Source organism: Papilio polytes, unplaced genomic scaffold (assembly GCF_000836215.1).
Source record: "Papilio polytes unplaced genomic scaffold, Ppol_1.0 DF823835.1, whole genome shotgun sequence".
In the NCBI taxonomy this organism is placed as follows: domain Eukaryota; kingdom Metazoa; phylum Arthropoda; class Insecta; order Lepidoptera; family Papilionidae; genus Papilio; species Papilio polytes.
In genome coordinates this window covers 1,870,075-1,888,778 of record NW_013525369.1, presented here as the reverse complement: position 1 = coordinate 1,888,778, position 18,704 = coordinate 1,870,075, and the positions used below count along the sequence as shown (strand labels likewise).

At 32.6% G+C, this 18,704-nt stretch overlaps 4 protein-coding genes across 6 annotated transcripts in view; 1 reads left to right on the top strand and 3 right to left on the bottom strand.

The window, feature by feature from the left end:
- Nucleotides 1–4,468: 4,468 nt before the first annotated feature.
- Nucleotides 4,469–11,358, bottom strand: LOC106103279 (phytanoyl-CoA dioxygenase, peroxisomal-like). 3 transcript variants are annotated; one of them, XM_013283001.1, is made up of 8 exons: nt 11,270–11,358; nt 10,621–10,740; nt 10,265–10,376; nt 8,277–8,432; nt 6,994–7,140; nt 6,134–6,274; nt 5,308–5,448; nt 4,469–4,625 (listed from the first exon to the last, which is right to left on the bottom strand). In XM_013283001.1, exons 3-8 carry the CDS (start codon nt 10,328–10,330, stop codon nt 4,572–4,574), a joined length of 705 nt encoding a protein of 234 aa, XP_013138455.1. In that variant the 5' UTR covers nt 10,331–10,376; nt 10,621–10,740; nt 11,270–11,358; the 3' UTR covers nt 4,469–4,571. The 3 variants fall into 3 exon arrangements, with proteins under 3 accessions (XP_013138455.1, XP_013138454.1, XP_013138453.1); XM_013282999.1 differs by having other exon boundaries at nt 4,470–4,625; nt 11,029–11,351; XM_013283000.1 differs by lacking the exon at nt 6,994–7,140 and having other exon boundaries at nt 11,029–11,351.
- A 1,016-nt stretch (nt 11,359–12,374) lies between these two features.
- On the bottom strand, nt 12,375–13,696 carry LOC106103255 (serine protease inhibitor 2.1-like). Its single transcript, XM_013282960.1, has one exon. It carries the CDS (start codon nt 13,650–13,652, stop codon nt 12,453–12,455), a length of 1,200 nt encoding a protein of 399 aa, XP_013138414.1. The 5' UTR covers nt 13,653–13,696; the 3' UTR covers nt 12,375–12,452.
- Nucleotides 13,697–15,930: 2,234 nt separating this feature from the next.
- Nucleotides 15,931–17,237, top strand: LOC106103254 (ovalbumin-related protein X-like). Its single transcript, XM_013282959.1, has one exon. It carries the CDS (start codon nt 15,973–15,975, stop codon nt 17,173–17,175), a length of 1,203 nt encoding a protein of 400 aa, XP_013138413.1. The 5' UTR covers nt 15,931–15,972; the 3' UTR covers nt 17,176–17,237.
- A 244-nt stretch (nt 17,238–17,481) lies between these two features.
- Nucleotides 17,482–18,704, bottom strand: part of LOC106103207 — an 18,198-nt gene continuing 16,975 nt past the window's right edge. The window contains exons 14-15 of the mRNA XM_013282897.1: nt 18,594–18,695; nt 17,482–18,016 (exon numbers count right to left, since the gene is read on the bottom strand). Of these exons, the coding sequence (XP_013138351.1) occupies nt 17,870–18,016; nt 18,594–18,695 (249 nt within the window). The 3' untranslated portion in view covers nt 17,482–17,869. The remainder of the gene's footprint in view (nt 18,017–18,593; nt 18,696–18,704) is intronic.

The following is an 18,704-nucleotide window of genomic DNA, read 5'->3' as shown; positions in this document are numbered from 1 at the left end:
TACGCGTCTATGTTCCCAGACACGACTAGACTGTACGCAGACATTCAACAAATATAGAGGAGACATAGTTGACACTTCACACGACACATTTTTGACATCCACTAACGCTATCTATTGATAAATCGAATCCACATATCTATTTGTATTTAAATTAATTACTAAAAGTGTCATTGAATTATAATTAATTGTGTATATTTTATTTTGTACACTGTATAGTTTATTTTATCATAAAAGATGCTTCTTATAATTTAGTAAAATGTTTCATAACATGTCAATACAAGGATATGGGATGGCACTAGATTAAAACTAACTTATTACCTTTCAAAGAAGTTACCAGTAAAAACGTGCACTATGTCTATTCTATTTATTTCTTAAATGTCTATGTCGATATTTATCTGACCTGATATTTTATTGTTAGTTGGGGTCATGATACTTACCGGGTCAGTTAAGTTGTACTATGCATAAGTACTATGCAAAATGTTTACTTTAAAATGTAACGGTACTTGTAATCTTTGTATATAGAAGATTTTATATAAAAATGTAGTTTTTTTTATGCGTATTTTCTCTTATAAGACTTTTATAGTAAATTATTACTTTTTTATTCCATTTCTGAATTTGACGAATTCGTAAAATAAAATGTCTGTTAAAATATTTTTTATAATGGTACAAAAACTGTAATTTTCATGAATTTAGTTAATAAAAATAACCAAATATTAACTTAGCATTAAAAAGAGTCTGTAGATTTAGTTTTATGATGTAGGGGTTTAATTTTAATACGGTTTTAAGTAATCTTGTAAATATTTAAAATTACGCACATTATAACAAACCAGTAAATTGTTAATATTAATTCATATTTACATATATTTTACAATGTTTTTGATGTATTTTAGTTGCGAAAATTGTATAAAAGCTTGTAGAGTAGTTATAGTTGCAAGTAAACAATAACAGATGGCGCTGTAATTTTGTAGTTTAGAAATTAGTTCTTTTTTTAGTTTATTTTATATAACAAAGTGTAAAATAAATCAAATATGATATAATGGCTTTTATTTTTGCTTACATATTTGAGAATCGCTGATTTTCAGGTAAATATTACTTTGATATGGGTTTGTGGTTAATTGGCGGATACGAGGAGAGAGGCTTGAAAAAGTAGAATTTTTTTTTTCATGCATTCCTAATAGAAATAATTTCGCTCACAATTATATCGGAGCAAAGCAGATCATTTTAAAAATCAACCTTTACACTAATGAAATAAAGTTTGATTTAACTTTGCAGATTCTTATACGCTTACTCTTGATAATAAATTACAAAGAAAATTAGACTTTATCTTAATTGAATAAAGCTTAATTTTATTTAAGGTACCTCTGATTTCTATGGTCTCCTGGTACATAATACTGTTACTTCTTTGATAAATTGTCCCCCAAAAATTCGTAAAGACTTCCAAAGAAGTAACCCCCAAAAGGATCCCCTCTCCTTAGTATCAGCCTGTTATTTGTGTTAATATTGTGTTTTTCATACTAAAAGTTTTCTATTATCTTGTTAACAAATTAAAATAAACGATAAAGTTTTAACAAATTTTCAAATTTCTGTTATTAAGATATTTAAAAAAAACGACCTAAAACTATTGCTTTGTTAAGTTTTTGTTTACTTTTTTATTATTATAATTACTATTAGTAAACTAGTTTTAGACCGACTTCTCAAAAGGGTACCTCCTTTCGTTTGTATGTTTTTTTGTGTTATTTCTACATTGTTAGCCCTTAAGTTGAAAACGCCCTTTTCTTTAACTTATAACCTATCAAACTTTGGTGTTGGCATTTTCTATTTGTTTCTACCAACTTTTATGATATAATTGAAGTAATTTATAACTATATTATTTATAACACGGCTAAAACTCACGTGGGAACTCCGTCGCGACGCGAAAGCGAATGAAGCCGGCATACACTCACCCTCAAGAAGGACCCTCTACGGGTTTGAAACTGGTTGGTGCCTACACCGAAAGTTCCCACGTGAGTTTTAGCCGTGTTATAAATAATATAGTATGTCTCACGAAAGTTTTATTAAGTTAATTTATAACTGTTTTTGTTTCAGAATTCTAAACACGAAACCCCACGCTACGTAGAATTAATTACACCTATATTTATTGTGTGAAATTTTTATATTTAGATCACACACTCCAATCAGAATAATCATCAGCAATATTATAACAAATTATACTTTATACGTCTGTTCTCAATGTAATTGTGGTTGGATTGTTTTAGTATGATATTGTAATATTTCCTACTAATATATACATATAAAATCAAGATTGTGTGTACAAGTGTGACATCTAAACGAGAATTTCCGAAAGATCTTTTACTGAAAATGATTTTTCGTCTTAGATTGTGCATCTATAGTTTAAATATCTATGGATATTTTTTTTAATATAATAAAAGGTGGCAAACTCGCAAGCGGCCTGAATCCACCGAAATGGAAAGCGACTGCACATAAACATCCGCAATTGCAGCGTTGCCTACCCTTCATTGACGGAGACGCACATAAAGAGGACATTTCCTCTTCCTATGCGTCTCCACTGTCAAATCCACTTTTCCTGCACATCCTTTTCTATTAAGAAAAGGCTGGAAAGGGAAACTAAAATTATAAATACGTAGCATAAGTTTTTATCCAAATCATATCTAGTCCCTTGTCACAATAAGCTTTGCTTTTTCATTTTACGCACATATTACAATTAAATCTATTCGGAAATAAATTCAATGTTTTATTGTAACCGATTTTTTATTAATTATAAACGTTACATGGAGGTTAGCATTATTTAATAAGCCAGGGGTGGCAAACTATCGACGCGCGTGATATAAGAAAACTCGTGTTTTGTGCAAATCATTCAATAATTAATTTAAACAAACTGATTTTGGTGTTAGACAAATATGAGTTTGAGAAGATCAGTCAGAGTCAGAAAGGAAAATAACATTTAATATACATGGCGGCGCTCCAAGTGACTATAATGCTTCAGAAGTGAATAGTGTGGAAAGAATTATGCGTTTGTGATCCTTCAGAAGAGTGGCGTTGACCAGATTAACTGTTTTGTGATTTAATTCTTGTATTTGTATTTTTAGAAATAATTTTGTATTAGTGTCTTGTTATCTTAATTTATTTATTAATAATTTATCTTAGAACTTTTAATTAATAAATAATCCCAAGTAGGGTTGGCGACAGGCAGGCGGCCAGCCGCAAAAAATAGTGCCGAATCTAAAGGTTTTTGAGACCTGATGATGATTCAATAATTTATTTGTGCACTATAAAAATAGTAGGTCTGTAGGATTACGTGTTTCCAACAAAATTATTAAAATCAAACATTGCTTTAGAAATTCACGTCGATGTAAATGTTTGGCACCCCTGCTAACAGCGATGTTTTAATCAACGTCGTATTAAAAGTATTTTTATACAGCTGATATTTTTGAATAAAATAACTTTTTTCTAAGGGAAATAAAACTGTGAAATATACATAAAGTATATACTGTTTGTGTTTATAAGCAAGATTTATGGTAATTATTAATTACAATAAATTATGCTTATTAATTAATTTAATTATAAGATTATATTACTTTAATTTCATAATTAATTAGTAATTATATATTTTTTTAATTTATATACACCACTCGAATAGATAACACTAATCTGAAATTAAGTTAACACAAAACTTTTTTTATTATTCTTAAGTTTTTTTATGTACAAAATATAAAATGACTAGCTTTCGCCCGCGATTCCGTTCGCGTGGAATTAAAAAAAACAAAGCTGAGAATCCTATGTGTTCTTCCAGACTATCCTCTACATCTATGCCAAATTTCATCGAAATCCATAGCCGTTTAGGCTACAAACTCTAACAAACATCCATTTACTTTCGCATACATAATATTCGTATGATTTTAATGAGAGTTTCGTTTAAATATTATTTACCATAAGCTTTAAGATATATAATTAATAAAATAAAATAGTTTTTTAAGCAAATAATCGGGTATAATTTACTTTAAAATGTAACACTTATTTTGTAAACTTTATATGAATTTTTACTTGCAAAAATTGTTTATATCAGTAAAACAGAAATTTGAAAATTGATATATATTTTTAATCTGAATATTCGAGTTCTGAGAAATGTGATTTGGAAACATTTTTTTGTATTTACTTGTAAATATTCCAAACAAATTATTTGACCATAATTCTAATTTTAAACAATTCTATTACAAACGATGTTTTATTTTTGTAATAAAAAATATAAAAAACGTTCATACATATTGTTTTACGTGTTTATATTGTTGAGAATTTCTCACATTTGTGAGATTATATTTGTATATTTTTGTATTTCTATTTTATTTAAATTCGTTTTAGAATAACACGATTATTATTCCGTTGTACCTAAGATTATAAATAAAACAATTATATACAACTTTGGAAGTTTTATTTTAATAAAAATACGTTTTTTAAATAATCTCAAATTTACAAAAATGCTTTTATATACATTATTCTTTATTTCATATTCCCTAAACCTTGTTATAGATTCACTTATTACATAAAAAATATTTTCAAAGATTCGATTTTGTTCCTCTCACCAATTTGTTTTTGTAATGCCAAGAGTCCTGAAACAAATGTCAAAGAATTAAAAAAAAAAACAATTTTTAAAACATTAAAATACTAGCTTTAGCAGCGACCGCCCACGTGGAATTAAAAAAAAGTTAATTAGTCTATGTGTTCCAGACATATAAACCACATTTTATCGAGATCCGTAAAGCAAACTCTAACATACAAACATCCAAACTTTCGCATTTATAATATTAGTAAGATATTGAAACGCGTGATATTTAATATTTTTATTTCGCCATTAAAATATTTATAATAAGACTCGATTAGAGCTGAATATATCTTACAGTAAACATTTAAAATCGTCGTCGTCACAAAAAAAAATACTTTTATAATAAATGCGAAAGTTTATATAAATGTTTATTAGAGTTTGTAGCCTAAACTGCTGAACATGTCTAGATGAAATTAGGCATAGATGTAGAACATAGTCTAGAAGAACACAGGCTCCTTACTTTTTTTATAATTCCAAGCGGAAAGAGTCGTGGGCGAAAGCTAGTATTTTGTACAATTACCTATATTATAGTTAATAAACGAGAGGGCTAAAGAAGTAATGTTGAACGTCTTTTTAAATACAAAATGGCGATTGAGTCTTCCTATTAAGAACAAGTGTAAACTGTACAACGTCAAATTGAATCACATAAAGTAACCTATAAAGTGGTACAAAAATGCAAAAATACTCACCTTAAAAGATATATCTAGATTTTTCTTCTTCTTAGCTGCGGTTTCCACTTCTTTAGCGACAGTTTCCTGATCCGTCCCCTCCACTGACACGTACCGGCACTCGCCGCTCGCGTAGTGACAGGTTATAGCTTTGCGGGAACTCTGAAAGTATTATATTAAAACTGTAGCCTATGTTACTCGTTGATAATGTAGCTTTGTAACTGTGAAAGAATTTTTAAAATCGGCCCAGTTTTTGAGTTATTTCAATATATACAAAAATATAAATCTTTCCTCTGTTTTAGTAATGACTAAACTAAATGAAAAAATGAACAAATCTAATCATCAACATCTGTATCTATCTTTCTTTTATGAAAAACATTAGTAGATTTTTGTTAATTTACTAATATTTCCTTTAACCATTCCAACTAAGCTGTAGGCTTGTGCTAGGATATGGTTCACCACAATAGTCGAATGGGATTCGAACTCTCGACCGCAAGATCGGTAGTCCGCACCATAAACCATTAGACTATTGGCACTTGATAACGCTTAATTGGATGATTGGTCTGTTTGTAATATCAGAAACAAAATTACAGATTTGGGGAAGTTACTGATAACGAAAATCGCATTTACAATTTGTCTGTCTGTCTGTCTACAAGCTGGTTTGTTTCGCGTAATCTCCGAAACGGCTGAGCTGATTTTGACAGGACTTTCACTGAAGGGTAGTTGACATAGACATATTAGGCTACTTTTACATCTTAATATTGCGTGAACGAAGTCGTGGGACAGACACAAAAACCTGCAATATCTAGCACATTTCTTACCATTTACCCTAGTTAACGATACCGACCTTGGAAACATTGGGTCCGGAGCCGTGTATGAGCAGCGGGTGGAAGAACACGGTGTCGCCCGGCTCCATGGGCAGCGCCACGCGGCTGCGCTCCGCCGCCGCCTCCTCGCTCACTCCGTAGAACAAAAACTTATTCGAATCCTAACACAAAATACGCATAGAAGAATATTAACTACTTAAAAAAACATACAGACGAAAAGAGTACCTCCTTTTGAGAAGTCGGTCAAAAAACGGTTTAAATATTTAAATATTGTCCAATATATGCAAAAAAACAATTTACACTATACTAGCACGAATTTTTGCTAGAATGTGTCGGCAAAACATATAAGAGACTTTTATCGCGTGAAATAAAAAAAAATATTGCCAAAGTTACTTACACATAAATTAACCTTCTAACGGTGAATGCATTTTTAAAATCGGCCCAGCAGTTTTTGAGTTATTTAAATACGTAAGAAAATACCGAAATATATAAATATCCTCCTTTTCATAATCAATATAAGCTAGACTTTGCCTGCGACTTCGTCTGCGTGAAATTTAAAAATAACAACAAAGAAATGAAAAAATATAGCCTGTTACTCATAGATGACCTTTCCTTTCTAACGGTGAATGAATTTTTAAAATCGACCCAGTAGTTTTTAAGCCTATCCATTACAATCAAACAAACAGAGTTTTCCTCTTTATAATATTAGTATAAAAATACTAATATAATTTTATTTTCACGCGAATAAAGTCGCGAACAACAGTTAGTGTAACTTCTTTTCTATTAAATTCAAGTATGGCAACTGAAAAATTAGCAAAAAAAAAATCTATTTACGGTCGAATTTATTACAATTTTAGGTGGATTAAATATAGTCCCCGACCTTAGGATAGTGGTGTTCGAGGAGCGCGTGCGTGCGGTGCGAGCCCGGCAGCACGTAGAGGCAGCCGTTGTCGCGCCGCACGCGGTCCACCGCCGTCCACGACGCCACTATCTTGTCCGCGGGACGGAACGGGAAGTACCACAGATCCTGACCGATACATGCTCTACGTAATCTCACCGTAAATTACGTAACAAAACAGGGAAATTTACATTTTGAACGAATATGTATTTAATGCCACCAAAAAGAAATTATATAAATAATAAACTTTATTTCGAGCTACACTTCTTTTTTGCTCATAGTTTGTTAGTAACAGAAAAAACTTAATACCTACGTTAGTCATACATACATCTAAATGTTATTCTAAAATGTACAATCGCCTGCCACGTGCTTTATGCAGTGATTAATATATCTACAATCCAGTTTGCTGGCAATCATATGTAGAATGGTGTTGGGGCTGACTCGCAATAAAATGACTTAAAACTAACTTCTAACTCATTTTAACCTTTAGTGTTAACTTCAGGATAATGATGAAGGTTACCAACTGAGAACTGTACAGTTTAGCTATTTCCAAATATCCACAACAGTTCAATTATGTTTATCATACTAATACTTAGCACTAATATTATAAATGCGAAAGTTTAGATGGATATTTGTTAGAGTTTGTAGCCATAACGGATTTAAGCGAAAATTAATTAAAAACGGCTCAATTTACGCTTTTATCTTCCGGTGACGGCACCGACTAGTTTCGGACCCTTCGGGGATCCTTCTTCTTCTTCGTCACCGGAAGATAAAAGCGTAAATTGAGCCGTTTTTAATTAATTTTCGCTTAAAGTAATGTCTCACTATAGTTTAAACAATTTAATAACGGATTTAGGTGGAATTTGGTACAGATTATAGTCTTCAAGAACACAAGCTACTCACTTTTGTTTTTTTTAGTTCCACAAGGACGAGTCGCGGGGAAAAGCCAAATACAAACGGGCAACAAACTCAACTTACATGTGACATGGATGTATTTCGTGAGAGATATCAAGAGAGTGATGCATACGAAAGCTACGTGAGTGTGATAAGGACGGGGAGATTTGATTTTTTTATATTATTTATGCAAACGAGCAAGTGGTCACTTGTAACCGCTGAAATGGCGAAGCGACTGCTACCCAGACATTCGCGATTGCAGATGCGTTGCCTACCTGACGGAGACATAAAGAGGATATTTCCCCTTCGTACGAGTCTCCTCCTTTCCATTGTTTCTTAAGAGAAAGAGATTAGGTCGATAGTGTATTTACCTGATGCGGCGGATGTCTGAGCGTGCCGGCGGGCTTGTTGATGAACATGCAGTGCACTACTGTGATACTCTCCCCTATTAGCTGAGACACCACGTCCAGGAGCCGAGGGTCTTCTGAATAAGAGCTGAACTCCTCGTCGAAGTGGATATCATTGATCTGATATTAAGTAAAGATAATTCCAGAATAACATAGACTCTAGTATGAAATTAAATACGGACATCATTTCTTATTTGATCTCGCTGATATTTTACTGCCCCCTTCGACAAAGTAACATTCGATTTTCATCATTGCTGATCAAAAAGTTGCGGGCTTGTAACGTATACATTTCTATACGTTTTAAAACATTTTGTTGATTCTACAAGCGACATCACAAATCGAAAGTCAAGTCAAGGGGTCGCATTGTAGACCTTCTAGCATGTGTATTTCAGAATTAACAAGCGCGTTTATATTTACGACAGACAAGCTACAAGAAAATTGAAACGCAGCTACTGAATACCTATACGGCCGAATCCAACGTTGCAATTCTAAAGTCTGATTTTTTTGGTTGTTTCGTTTATTTTGTTATGCGAGAAAAATTGTTTTCTTCTCAAGGAATATTTTAGCATATTACATGTTAGCAAGTATAGTGTACCAGATAGATTAAGGGAGCAATCTTTAGCCAAATCGTTTTGGCAGTTTGGCCAAGATATTAACTAATTAAATAAATAAATAAAATAAATCAGAAATTGCAAAAAAAAATCCAAGCAAAGGCCTATCCATTTATACAGATCAGTGGCAGATGATATTGAACGTCAAAATGAAGTTTTGTGCTTGCAATTTTTTTTATATCGTTTCTAATAGTCTCGAATGTTCCGTGCCAGTGCTTTAATTATTAAAAGAGATTAAGATTAATGAAATAATTAACGTTCGAGTAGTAAAAATTAGGTTTTTTAATTTTCGTCCCATCCGTATTTTTTTTTTATTCTTCATTCTTCACTCTATAAGCTACAGTAGAAAGAATAAACCATCAAAGATGAACCATGAAAAACATCACCGAAAAAAAGCGCAAAAAATATTTTTCCGTTTTAAAAAAATATACGATTTTATCATAATTACTTAAGCAATGAGTAATTAAGCTCTTGAATGCTTAAGGCTGTTGAATTGCAAAATCCTTCTTTGCATAAATTAGTACAGCAGTGAACCATGCATTTTAAATATTCTGCGGCGGAAATGTACAAAAATACATCGTCATACTTTTATTGTTTTTAAAAAAGGAGATTGTTCTCATACAAGAGTTCTTAGTAAGTCACAGTAAAATAAATAAATCATACATTTTGAAATTCATGACTTACTGTGAGTTAAAACGACAATCACATATGTGCATTGAAATGAATACTGAATTTAAAAACACACAAATTGCACACATGCAGCCAGTGCAGTAGGGAACGCAATCGAGGCACTTTGTTCTTAATTTGTACTACCTTATAATAGTTCACTTTAAAATCTATACTTTTATACTAACATAATAAAGCATACACACACTTCTTTGTTGCCTAAGATGTCAACAATCACAGCATGTTTTTGAATAATTCTTTTTTTAATAAAAAGCCCTATACTTAGGTCACGCTTTAGGTTATATATTTTCACGCCATTAAACTTAGAGGGTAAATATTTTGAATAAAAACCTTAATGTGGGAAAGAGACATTAAGTTGCTGACGACACCAAGGAAGCAAGATTGCCAAGTTTTGTCATTTTGACATATGCAATTGACAATTTGACACATGTAAACAATAAAATAATTTTATGCTGATGAAATTGCACAAGGACAGCTAGCTGTTATATAAACTGATTACCAATACTTTTCGACCAAATAGACTGTGGACATTTTCGATTCACTATCAGATATACTTGTGCATTTACAGTGCAGAACTATTGTTTGTTTTTGTCAAAGATTAATGTGCATCAGACAGATCCTGTCATTCAATAGTCAAAGATGGTGAAAAATTACCTTGTTAATAACATCTTGTCCTTTAGCACCCTTTTCTGCTAACCCCGGTTCCTTTATAATTGTCATAAAGCCTACATCTTCTAATCCATTCACTATTTGTAGAAAACGTTTCCTAAAATATAAAAAAATGTGATATTATGACACTCCGGGAAAGGATATAATTCCTATGACACTTCTCGCTAAAATTGATTTGATTCAGTTAATAATGCCAAGTTTGCAAGCTAATATGTAGTAGAGTACTTAGTTATTTATTAATTACACATATCTAAACAAAATAATAATTCTATTCTATTTTTTAAGGAAATTAATTCAAATACATATGTATCTTATTAAGAAAAAATGATCAAATCACTCACTTGACAGTGTACAAACATTCAAAACTGATTAATCCTTTGATAACCAGGAAACCATTTTTGTCGTAATAATCCAATTGCTCCTTTGATAACACATATTTAGGTGTTTCTTCAGCATTAACACTAGAAAAAAAACATTATAATTCACTAGCTGTTGCTCTTTTCTTTAGCCTTTGATACTCAGCGATAACATAGCTTTTTAATTGTAAAAGATTTTTTATAATTGGATGAATGGTTTTTGAGTTATTCCATAAATACAATTTTTTCTTCTTTATAGTATTATACGATTTACTTTTTTATGTTTAATGGTTGCAGGTTGCCAATGAAAATTATGTGTTTGTAAATTCTAGAAATAACATCTAGAATAATGCAGTAATAAATAGTAATTAATAATGTAAGTAAAAAACTTACTTCTTTGGTCTTACTAGGTTTTTCCGATGAACAAATAAATCCATAGTCGAACAAATTCACAAAACGCAGATTAAACAATGTCGTAAAACTGTTCAAAAGATTTAAATTCAACAAATAAAGAGAATAAATCACTTCGAAATACCCAAAAGTAATGTTGAATGTTCCTCTCCGCACTTAAATATAAACCGTATTACGTACTTTTATACTCTTGTTTTTGTTGTTACGAGTGGATTATACTTACTTATTATGTATTTAAGCATTTTTATTCATGTGCAGTAAGATTTAATTGTTATCATTTACATCCATTTGTATCATTAACATGTAAATAAAATAAACGTCACGTATTGTGGATGACAGTGACAGATGACAATTAACCACTGATCTTAAAATAGACTAAAGCAGTGGTATTTTTCGCCTAATTGATTTTCGCCATTTTGTCACTGATGGTGGCTGATGGTCCCTGTTGGTAACTGTGGTGAGGATTCGAGTTAATAATATAGATAAAAATGACTGTCAGAAATATCAACAGGCGCATTAAAGTTAGATCGTAACAAAAGCTGTAATTTCCAAGAAATGACCTATCCATTAATAGAGATCCGTGCAAGTTCCTGCCAAATGACTTTGACAGCTCTTTAAAGGTTTAAAAATCGTTAATTTTTTTTTAAATGACTGATTAAATGTACAAATAATTAATTATATAAAAACAATACAGAATATTTAATCGAAAATTTCACGCCTCTAGTGAATAAACGTTCTTGTAAATTATTTCTGTTAAGGTTGGGGAAGTTAAGGGAAAGTAGATTTGGTAGAAAAGGGACGTGATATAAATATCCACTTTCCATATATCCCCTCCTCTTTTCTTAATGATCGAATGGAGGCAACATAGTCTAGGATCTCGAATGAAACATGAAGTAAGTAATTTCCAGAGCTAAAACAATTATATTACGAAGACAGTGTTATCTCAGTTATTTTTAAATGAATGAAAGAGATATCAATAGATTTTTGGGCATTCGCTACTACTAGACTATCGCACAACTATTGTGCGATAGTCGATTCTTTCGCAGCAAATACAACTGTTTAGTCACACAACTAAAAATCGAGTAGTATGCGCACCTCCCTATAAGCTGATAGGAATTAAAGCGAGACTACACAGTTGTGCGATGGTTTAGTCAAAGGTGTGCGTTCTAAGAGGTCTTTTAGTTATGCATGAACGCATTAAAAGACTGCGTATTGCAGTTTAATATGCGGAGGTTTTTTAATGCCGAAGATGCAAGAAGATAGTATTATAATCTCTTTTTTAAAGTAAAATATAGGAGAGGTAAAGGTAAAGGAATAAAAAACAAATAGTTACTTCGTTTTTCAACTTCTTAAAATGGTTTACATTTCTGTACATAAAACACTGTACTGCGTATAATAGTTTAAAATTAGTACACACTTGGCTTAGAATATGCTCCAGAGAAGACTGGGATATACGTTTTCTTGTCCACAATCATGAAGAAGAAAGGTTTGTTCGCGTCAACGGTTGTTGGGAAGCTTTTGAAGGAGAACTCTACTTCAGTCGCCGCGCTCGCTATTGTACCTTCCTCAGTCACTTCTACTTCTGCTTTTTGGATAAGATTAGAAATATATAGAGGATAATCAGCTATTTTAGGGAACGACGCTTGACTCGGATCAAATATTGACCTCAAACCCATATCTATCAACAATTCTCTCAAATTATTTAAATCGGATGCTATCTTGAAACGTGGCATTCTGACGACTACGTCCATTGGTTGTTTCTTAGCAAAATCTAAGAAAATAGATTTCAGTGTTATCTTCCCTATAGCATCAATAACGTTACTTAACTTCTCATCAGCGTAAGGAACGAACAGTAACATAGAAAATCTGTTATCACTGTAAGGTAGTTCGACAACAGTCGCGTTGATTTCATTATTAAATCTTGTATTATAAACGTCTGTTACAGACATTAGGTTGACTGTACCTATTTCATTCGACATTTCATCGTAGAATGGCATCTGTTGTGTTCCGTTTACTGGGAAAGGGTTTTTCCAAGTTCCTTTAAAACGAAGTGCGTCGACTATCATCATAACGATGTTCTCCAAATCGCTAGCAACAACTATTTCATCTATAGCTCCATTAGTTGCTGTTTTTACATAGTTATTGATTGTCGCGGCTACATATTCGTAATTATCTGTGGACACTTGTTTGATATCACCAAGACCTGCTCTCCTCACTTCTTCTTGGAAGCGTTCATTCACTGGGATATTATCAACAACAAATATCGCTGATGCTCCTTCTAGAGTTGTCTCAGCAGTTGGTGTGTAAATCTCTTTAGTTACATCGAAGAATTTGTTCATAAAACATTTATGACGATGCAATCTTAGTATTTTAACTAATTCTTCGTATGAATTATCCTTGGCCCCTAGTGAAGTATACGCTAGTAACGTCCATGGTGACAATGTTGAAGCGATAAAATGGTTATCGGTGTCTTGAGCGATTCGTTTCATTAATTCTGTTGAAAATTCGAATACAGACCTTGATAAGAATGGTTTCGCTTTTTCAACGCTGCACTGAGCTAATATAGATGGTATAAATGCACAAATAAATAATGTTAGTATCGCCATTTCGTGCAAGTTCAACAGAACGGTTAAAACAACTGATACAGAAGTAGCCGCTTTTAGTGAACAGGTTATCGAATGACCCGGCGTTTTGATAAACCGAGCAATGGCTGCTTATTTGGGAATACCAGGAATATATATCGTTTAACCCCGCTTCGTCTGTTCATTTTTTTTAAATGTATTGTAATTTTAATTCATTGTCTGTTCCTGAGTCACCTTTAAGAGAATGCTTCTATGATCACCAAAATATGTTTTTTTTAATTATACGATTTACCTAGTTTTAAAATAACTATAGTAAAAGCATATGCTAGCAGTCATCTACGAGTAGAGAAAGTAAGAATTTACTAGAAATAAAAAATAGAACGGTCATTGCTCATGGCCTTTTTACTTTCATGATAACAACTACTAGTTAACAATAAATCAAATTAGTTTTTTTTTTCTTTAAATGTTGGTGCAAATTTTACTAAAATTTGTCCAAATTTGAAATATGACAGTTGGAATAGACATACTGCTAGCGCCATCTATTGTAAATTATAATCCTTTCTTCTAAATTCTTTCCAATGTGAGGTCTCAAAATTATTAATTTATATTAGTTCAATTTACGAAGCTGGACAAACAGACGGAGGAATTGTAATAAATATAAATTCAGTATTTAGTGTAATTTTTTTCCGTCTACGTATGAAATAAGGAAATACAAATGAAAATACGAATATGTGAATAGACAGGACATTTAAGCTTAACCATCATAACACCATAGATTAGCATAGTTCTTTTCAACATCTTGCCGTCTCAAGGTTCAGCGGGCTGTGTTACCCTCCTCTCGTGTTGAGGGGTGACGCAAAGAAAGGGGATACCCTCTTTCTGTGCGTCCCATCCTCTGTCGTTTATAATTAGGCAATGCGTTTGCGGATGTCTATGGGCGTCGCTTTGCTATTTCGGAGAATTTAGGTATCCACTTACGATACAAAAAAGTCGCCTCTATAAATTATTATGTTTGAATCTCTTTTAGACGTAATCATCGAATTATGTTAACACTGGCAAATATTTTAGGTTATTTGTTTATCTTACTAATACTCGTATTATAAATGCGAAAGTTTGGATGGATGTTTGTTAGTTTGTAGCCTAAACTGCTGAACGGATCTCGATGAATGTCATAGATGTAGAGGACAGTCTGGAAGAACACATAGGCTGTTTACTTTTAATTCCACGCGGACGGTGCCGCGGACGAAAGCTAGTTATAACTAACAATAGCTCCACAGGAAAAAAATACAGAGGGAATTCTCAACGTTTTAACCGACTGAAATAGAGGTTAATATTTTTCGCGCATATATACATATTTTTTACATGTGGGATTTTACGTGTGTAAATTCCATTGTAGTCAGTCTACAGTCAAAATACTGCACCGATTTTGAGGAATGAGGCGTCATACAATTCGTGTACTTCATCATCATCATCTTTGTCTTTATCCTACTCCCGTAGGGTCGGCGCAACAGGTTTTCGTCCTCCAATTAACTCTATCATACGTCATCTCAGTCATCACTCCCTTATTGATCATGTCACCTTTCACACAATCCATCTCTTTATAGGTCTCCCTCTACCAGTGTACCACGATCATAACTAACGTTCTCTTTGTTACATAGATATAAATACAATCTTACTAATATTATAAATGCGAAAGTTTAGATGGATGGATGGATGTTTGTTAGCGTTTGTAGCCTAAACGGCTGAAGGGCTCTCTATATTATTTGGTACAGGTTTAGAGTATAGTCTGGAAGAACACATAGGCTACTTTTTATCCCTGGAATAGTTACGGTTCCCGTGGGATTCATTAATTTAGTTCTTTAATGTTTACTTGATCATTCTGCAACGGTTCAATATATCTTATTGAAATTTGGCACAGATATAAAATAAAGTCTGGAGTACACAAAGGATAAGGTTCATCTCCGAGAAATGTCCGGTTCCCGAGGGATACGTAACTTTTTGTAATTTATATAGTTTGTATGTTTTCTAATACCACGCGGACGAAGTCGCGGGCAACAGCTCGTAATTTTGTAAATTCTAGACATGTAAGAAAAACTCACGCGATAAATAACGTATAAATTTGATTCGCGTCTTGCCAGATTGAAAAAAAATAGCGTGTACATTTATTTTCGCACATTTCTAGAAGCAATTACGTCATTCTGAAAGGATACATCTGCGACCTCGGTTTATCAACAATGATATTAAAAGCTGATTGTTTAAAACAATTTGATGCGACCTATTTAACTTATACGTTCATTCAATTCTGATAAAACGTACTTAGTTAATTATTCGCTACATCATAAACATGATGTTCAGATGTTTCTTGTTAATTAATTTATTTCTTCTTGTATCAAGTTATAGATACTCTTGCAGTCATGCATCCGCGTTAAAGCTTATGAAAAGACCGGCTTACGAGTTTTCTATAAAGATTTTAGACAGAGTATCTCATGAGACCGGCGGCCATTTTGTCTTCTCACCGATGTCGACGTGGTTGCAACTAATGATACTGTCTGATGGAGCAAGAGGGAGAACATTAAATGAGATTTGGAAGGTGACAAGACATCACAGGATGAAATGCTTCCGACGGAAGATCAGAGACATTTTAAACCTTACGGATAAGGAGTTAAAGTTAATGAATAAAAGAAGCAGTGTTATTGTTGTGGATAAATTAATGAAAGTGAAGAGGCGTTTTAAACATGAATCTGAGAAACATAATGGTGTAAAAGTTTTGTCTGTGGATTTTAGTGAACCTGTAAAAGCGGCGGATAAAACGAATGCTGTTATAGAGTCTGCGATGGGGGGTTTAATCACTGAGGGGGTTTACCCGACTGACTTCAACTACACTGTACTTTTAATGATGGATGCGACGTACTTCAGAGGTGATTGGAAGTTCCCTTTCAATAGTGCTTATACAACTGTTAAGCCATTTTATTCTCATCTAGGTAAACATCTCGGTGATGTAAAGATGATGAACCAGATATCGTATTTCAATTTAATCGATATACCGTTAATTAAAGCTAGAGTTTTAGAACTTCCTTGCAGTAAAGACGATCGTGTTTCAATGTTAGTGTTCTTACCAACTGAAGGTACGGCATTTGATATATTCTATTCTTTAAACGCTATCAGAATGAGAGCTATTTTCAATTTGTACAAACAGAAAAGAATGCAACTCGTTAATGTGAAATTACCGAGGTTTAAAATTATTACTGATGTTGATACGTTGCCAGAGTTATTATATGATATGGGTGTAAAGAGAGTATTTTATCCCAATCTTGCGGATTTGAAAGGAATAAGTGATTATGGTGTTTACGCTTCTTTGATGTCTCAAATATCAGATATAGAAGTCATAGAAGAAGGGATCACAGCTAAATTCGTTGCAGAGTTTTTGGTTACAGATAAAAAAACCGTTTCGTTTAACGCAGATCGTCCATTTGCGTTCTTAATCGTCGATAAAAAGACAGAAATGATCTTGTTCGCTGGATCTTATAACACGCCTTCTTTGTATTAAAAATAAATATATATAAGTTAGCTTAAAAACGTTTTTTTTTACAATAAAACGATTTTTAATAACATAATCTTTTTATTTCGGACGTTAACTTTAATAAAATAATATCTCGTATGACTAGTATCACATTAACAGCCTCATATTATTAATAATACATTTTATTTATTATTAGCTAGCATTGTATATTCTATGATATAAAATAACAATTCTATTGGTGTTAAAATATTTGGTATAATTGGCATCTTAAATACAAAAATAACAACCATTTTATTTGTAAAGTAACCTAAAACGATCAATAAAATAACAATAAAATTGGTGCATAATAAATTCGATTTCAAGAAATAATCAATTTATATCTTAATGTACTTTTTACGATTTACACCAAAGTACAATGTCTTTTTTTATCTCACTAATATATTTGTTTCCTTTTTATTCACAACCACGATATAACATAGTAACGAAACAATTGTTTTATTTCATTCCAAAGGTGACATTAAGAATTTTAGCAATATCAGTTTTTAAATCTGTTATTATTTAATTCGACCAATAGATGGCGCTGTAAAAATTTAGTCACTCGATTGGACTAATAGATGGCACTGTAAATTTTTGGTAATTTAATTCGACAATAGATGGCGCTGTAAAACATTGGCAATTCTATTCGACCAATAGATGTCACTGTAAGTCATTAGTTTACTTGTTATTGGAAGGCAAACACCAGTATGAGTATGGGAACGGCGATGACGCAGGCCAGGTACACGGCGGTGCGCGGCTCGCACTCCGATACTATCACAAACTGCTCGTTCCATAATGAATCGTTGTTCCGGAGCGGCACTTCTAGAACTACCTGTAGATTATAGTTATATATATTTAGAATATTCTTTCTATTGTTGACAATATATTTGTTATTTTTTTTATCTCAAAATACATTTACATCCCAGACACATGTCTCTTAACATTCCTTTATTGGAAGTTGTTAATGCTAAATCTACACTAATAGATTCTTAATGACCATTAATAGTGTGCGGCAGTAAATTTTATGTAGGTTAAGACAGATTACAAGAATTTCCCCAATTTGACTGATGACTCTGTGTGTTGGTAACCTATATTCAATCCACAATTTCTTCTCAGAAATGATTGTAAGATGAAATAGTTTGACTTTGAAGGAGGAGAGAAAATGTAAAAAGGGTAAAATCTACTTTTTGTACATCTCCTCCATCTTTTAAAGGTAGAGGTATAACTTCTACAAATGTCTGTCTGTACACTGATTGCTTTTCTATTTTACCAAATCCCGCCAGTTTTTCTTTCACCACCATACGATATTAAAAAAAAATCAAACTGGCTATCGATAGCCAGTGATAAAATACACTCGTGTTATAAATTTGTAACAACACCATCTATTAACCGGATGCATCAACTTATACCTTCTGCGCGGAGAAGATGTCCAGTGTGAGGTCGCAGCGGTCCGTGGTGTTGGTGCACTGGCGCAGCGCCGAGCGCGCCACCTCGTAGCGCGTCTTCTGCAGCTCGAAGTG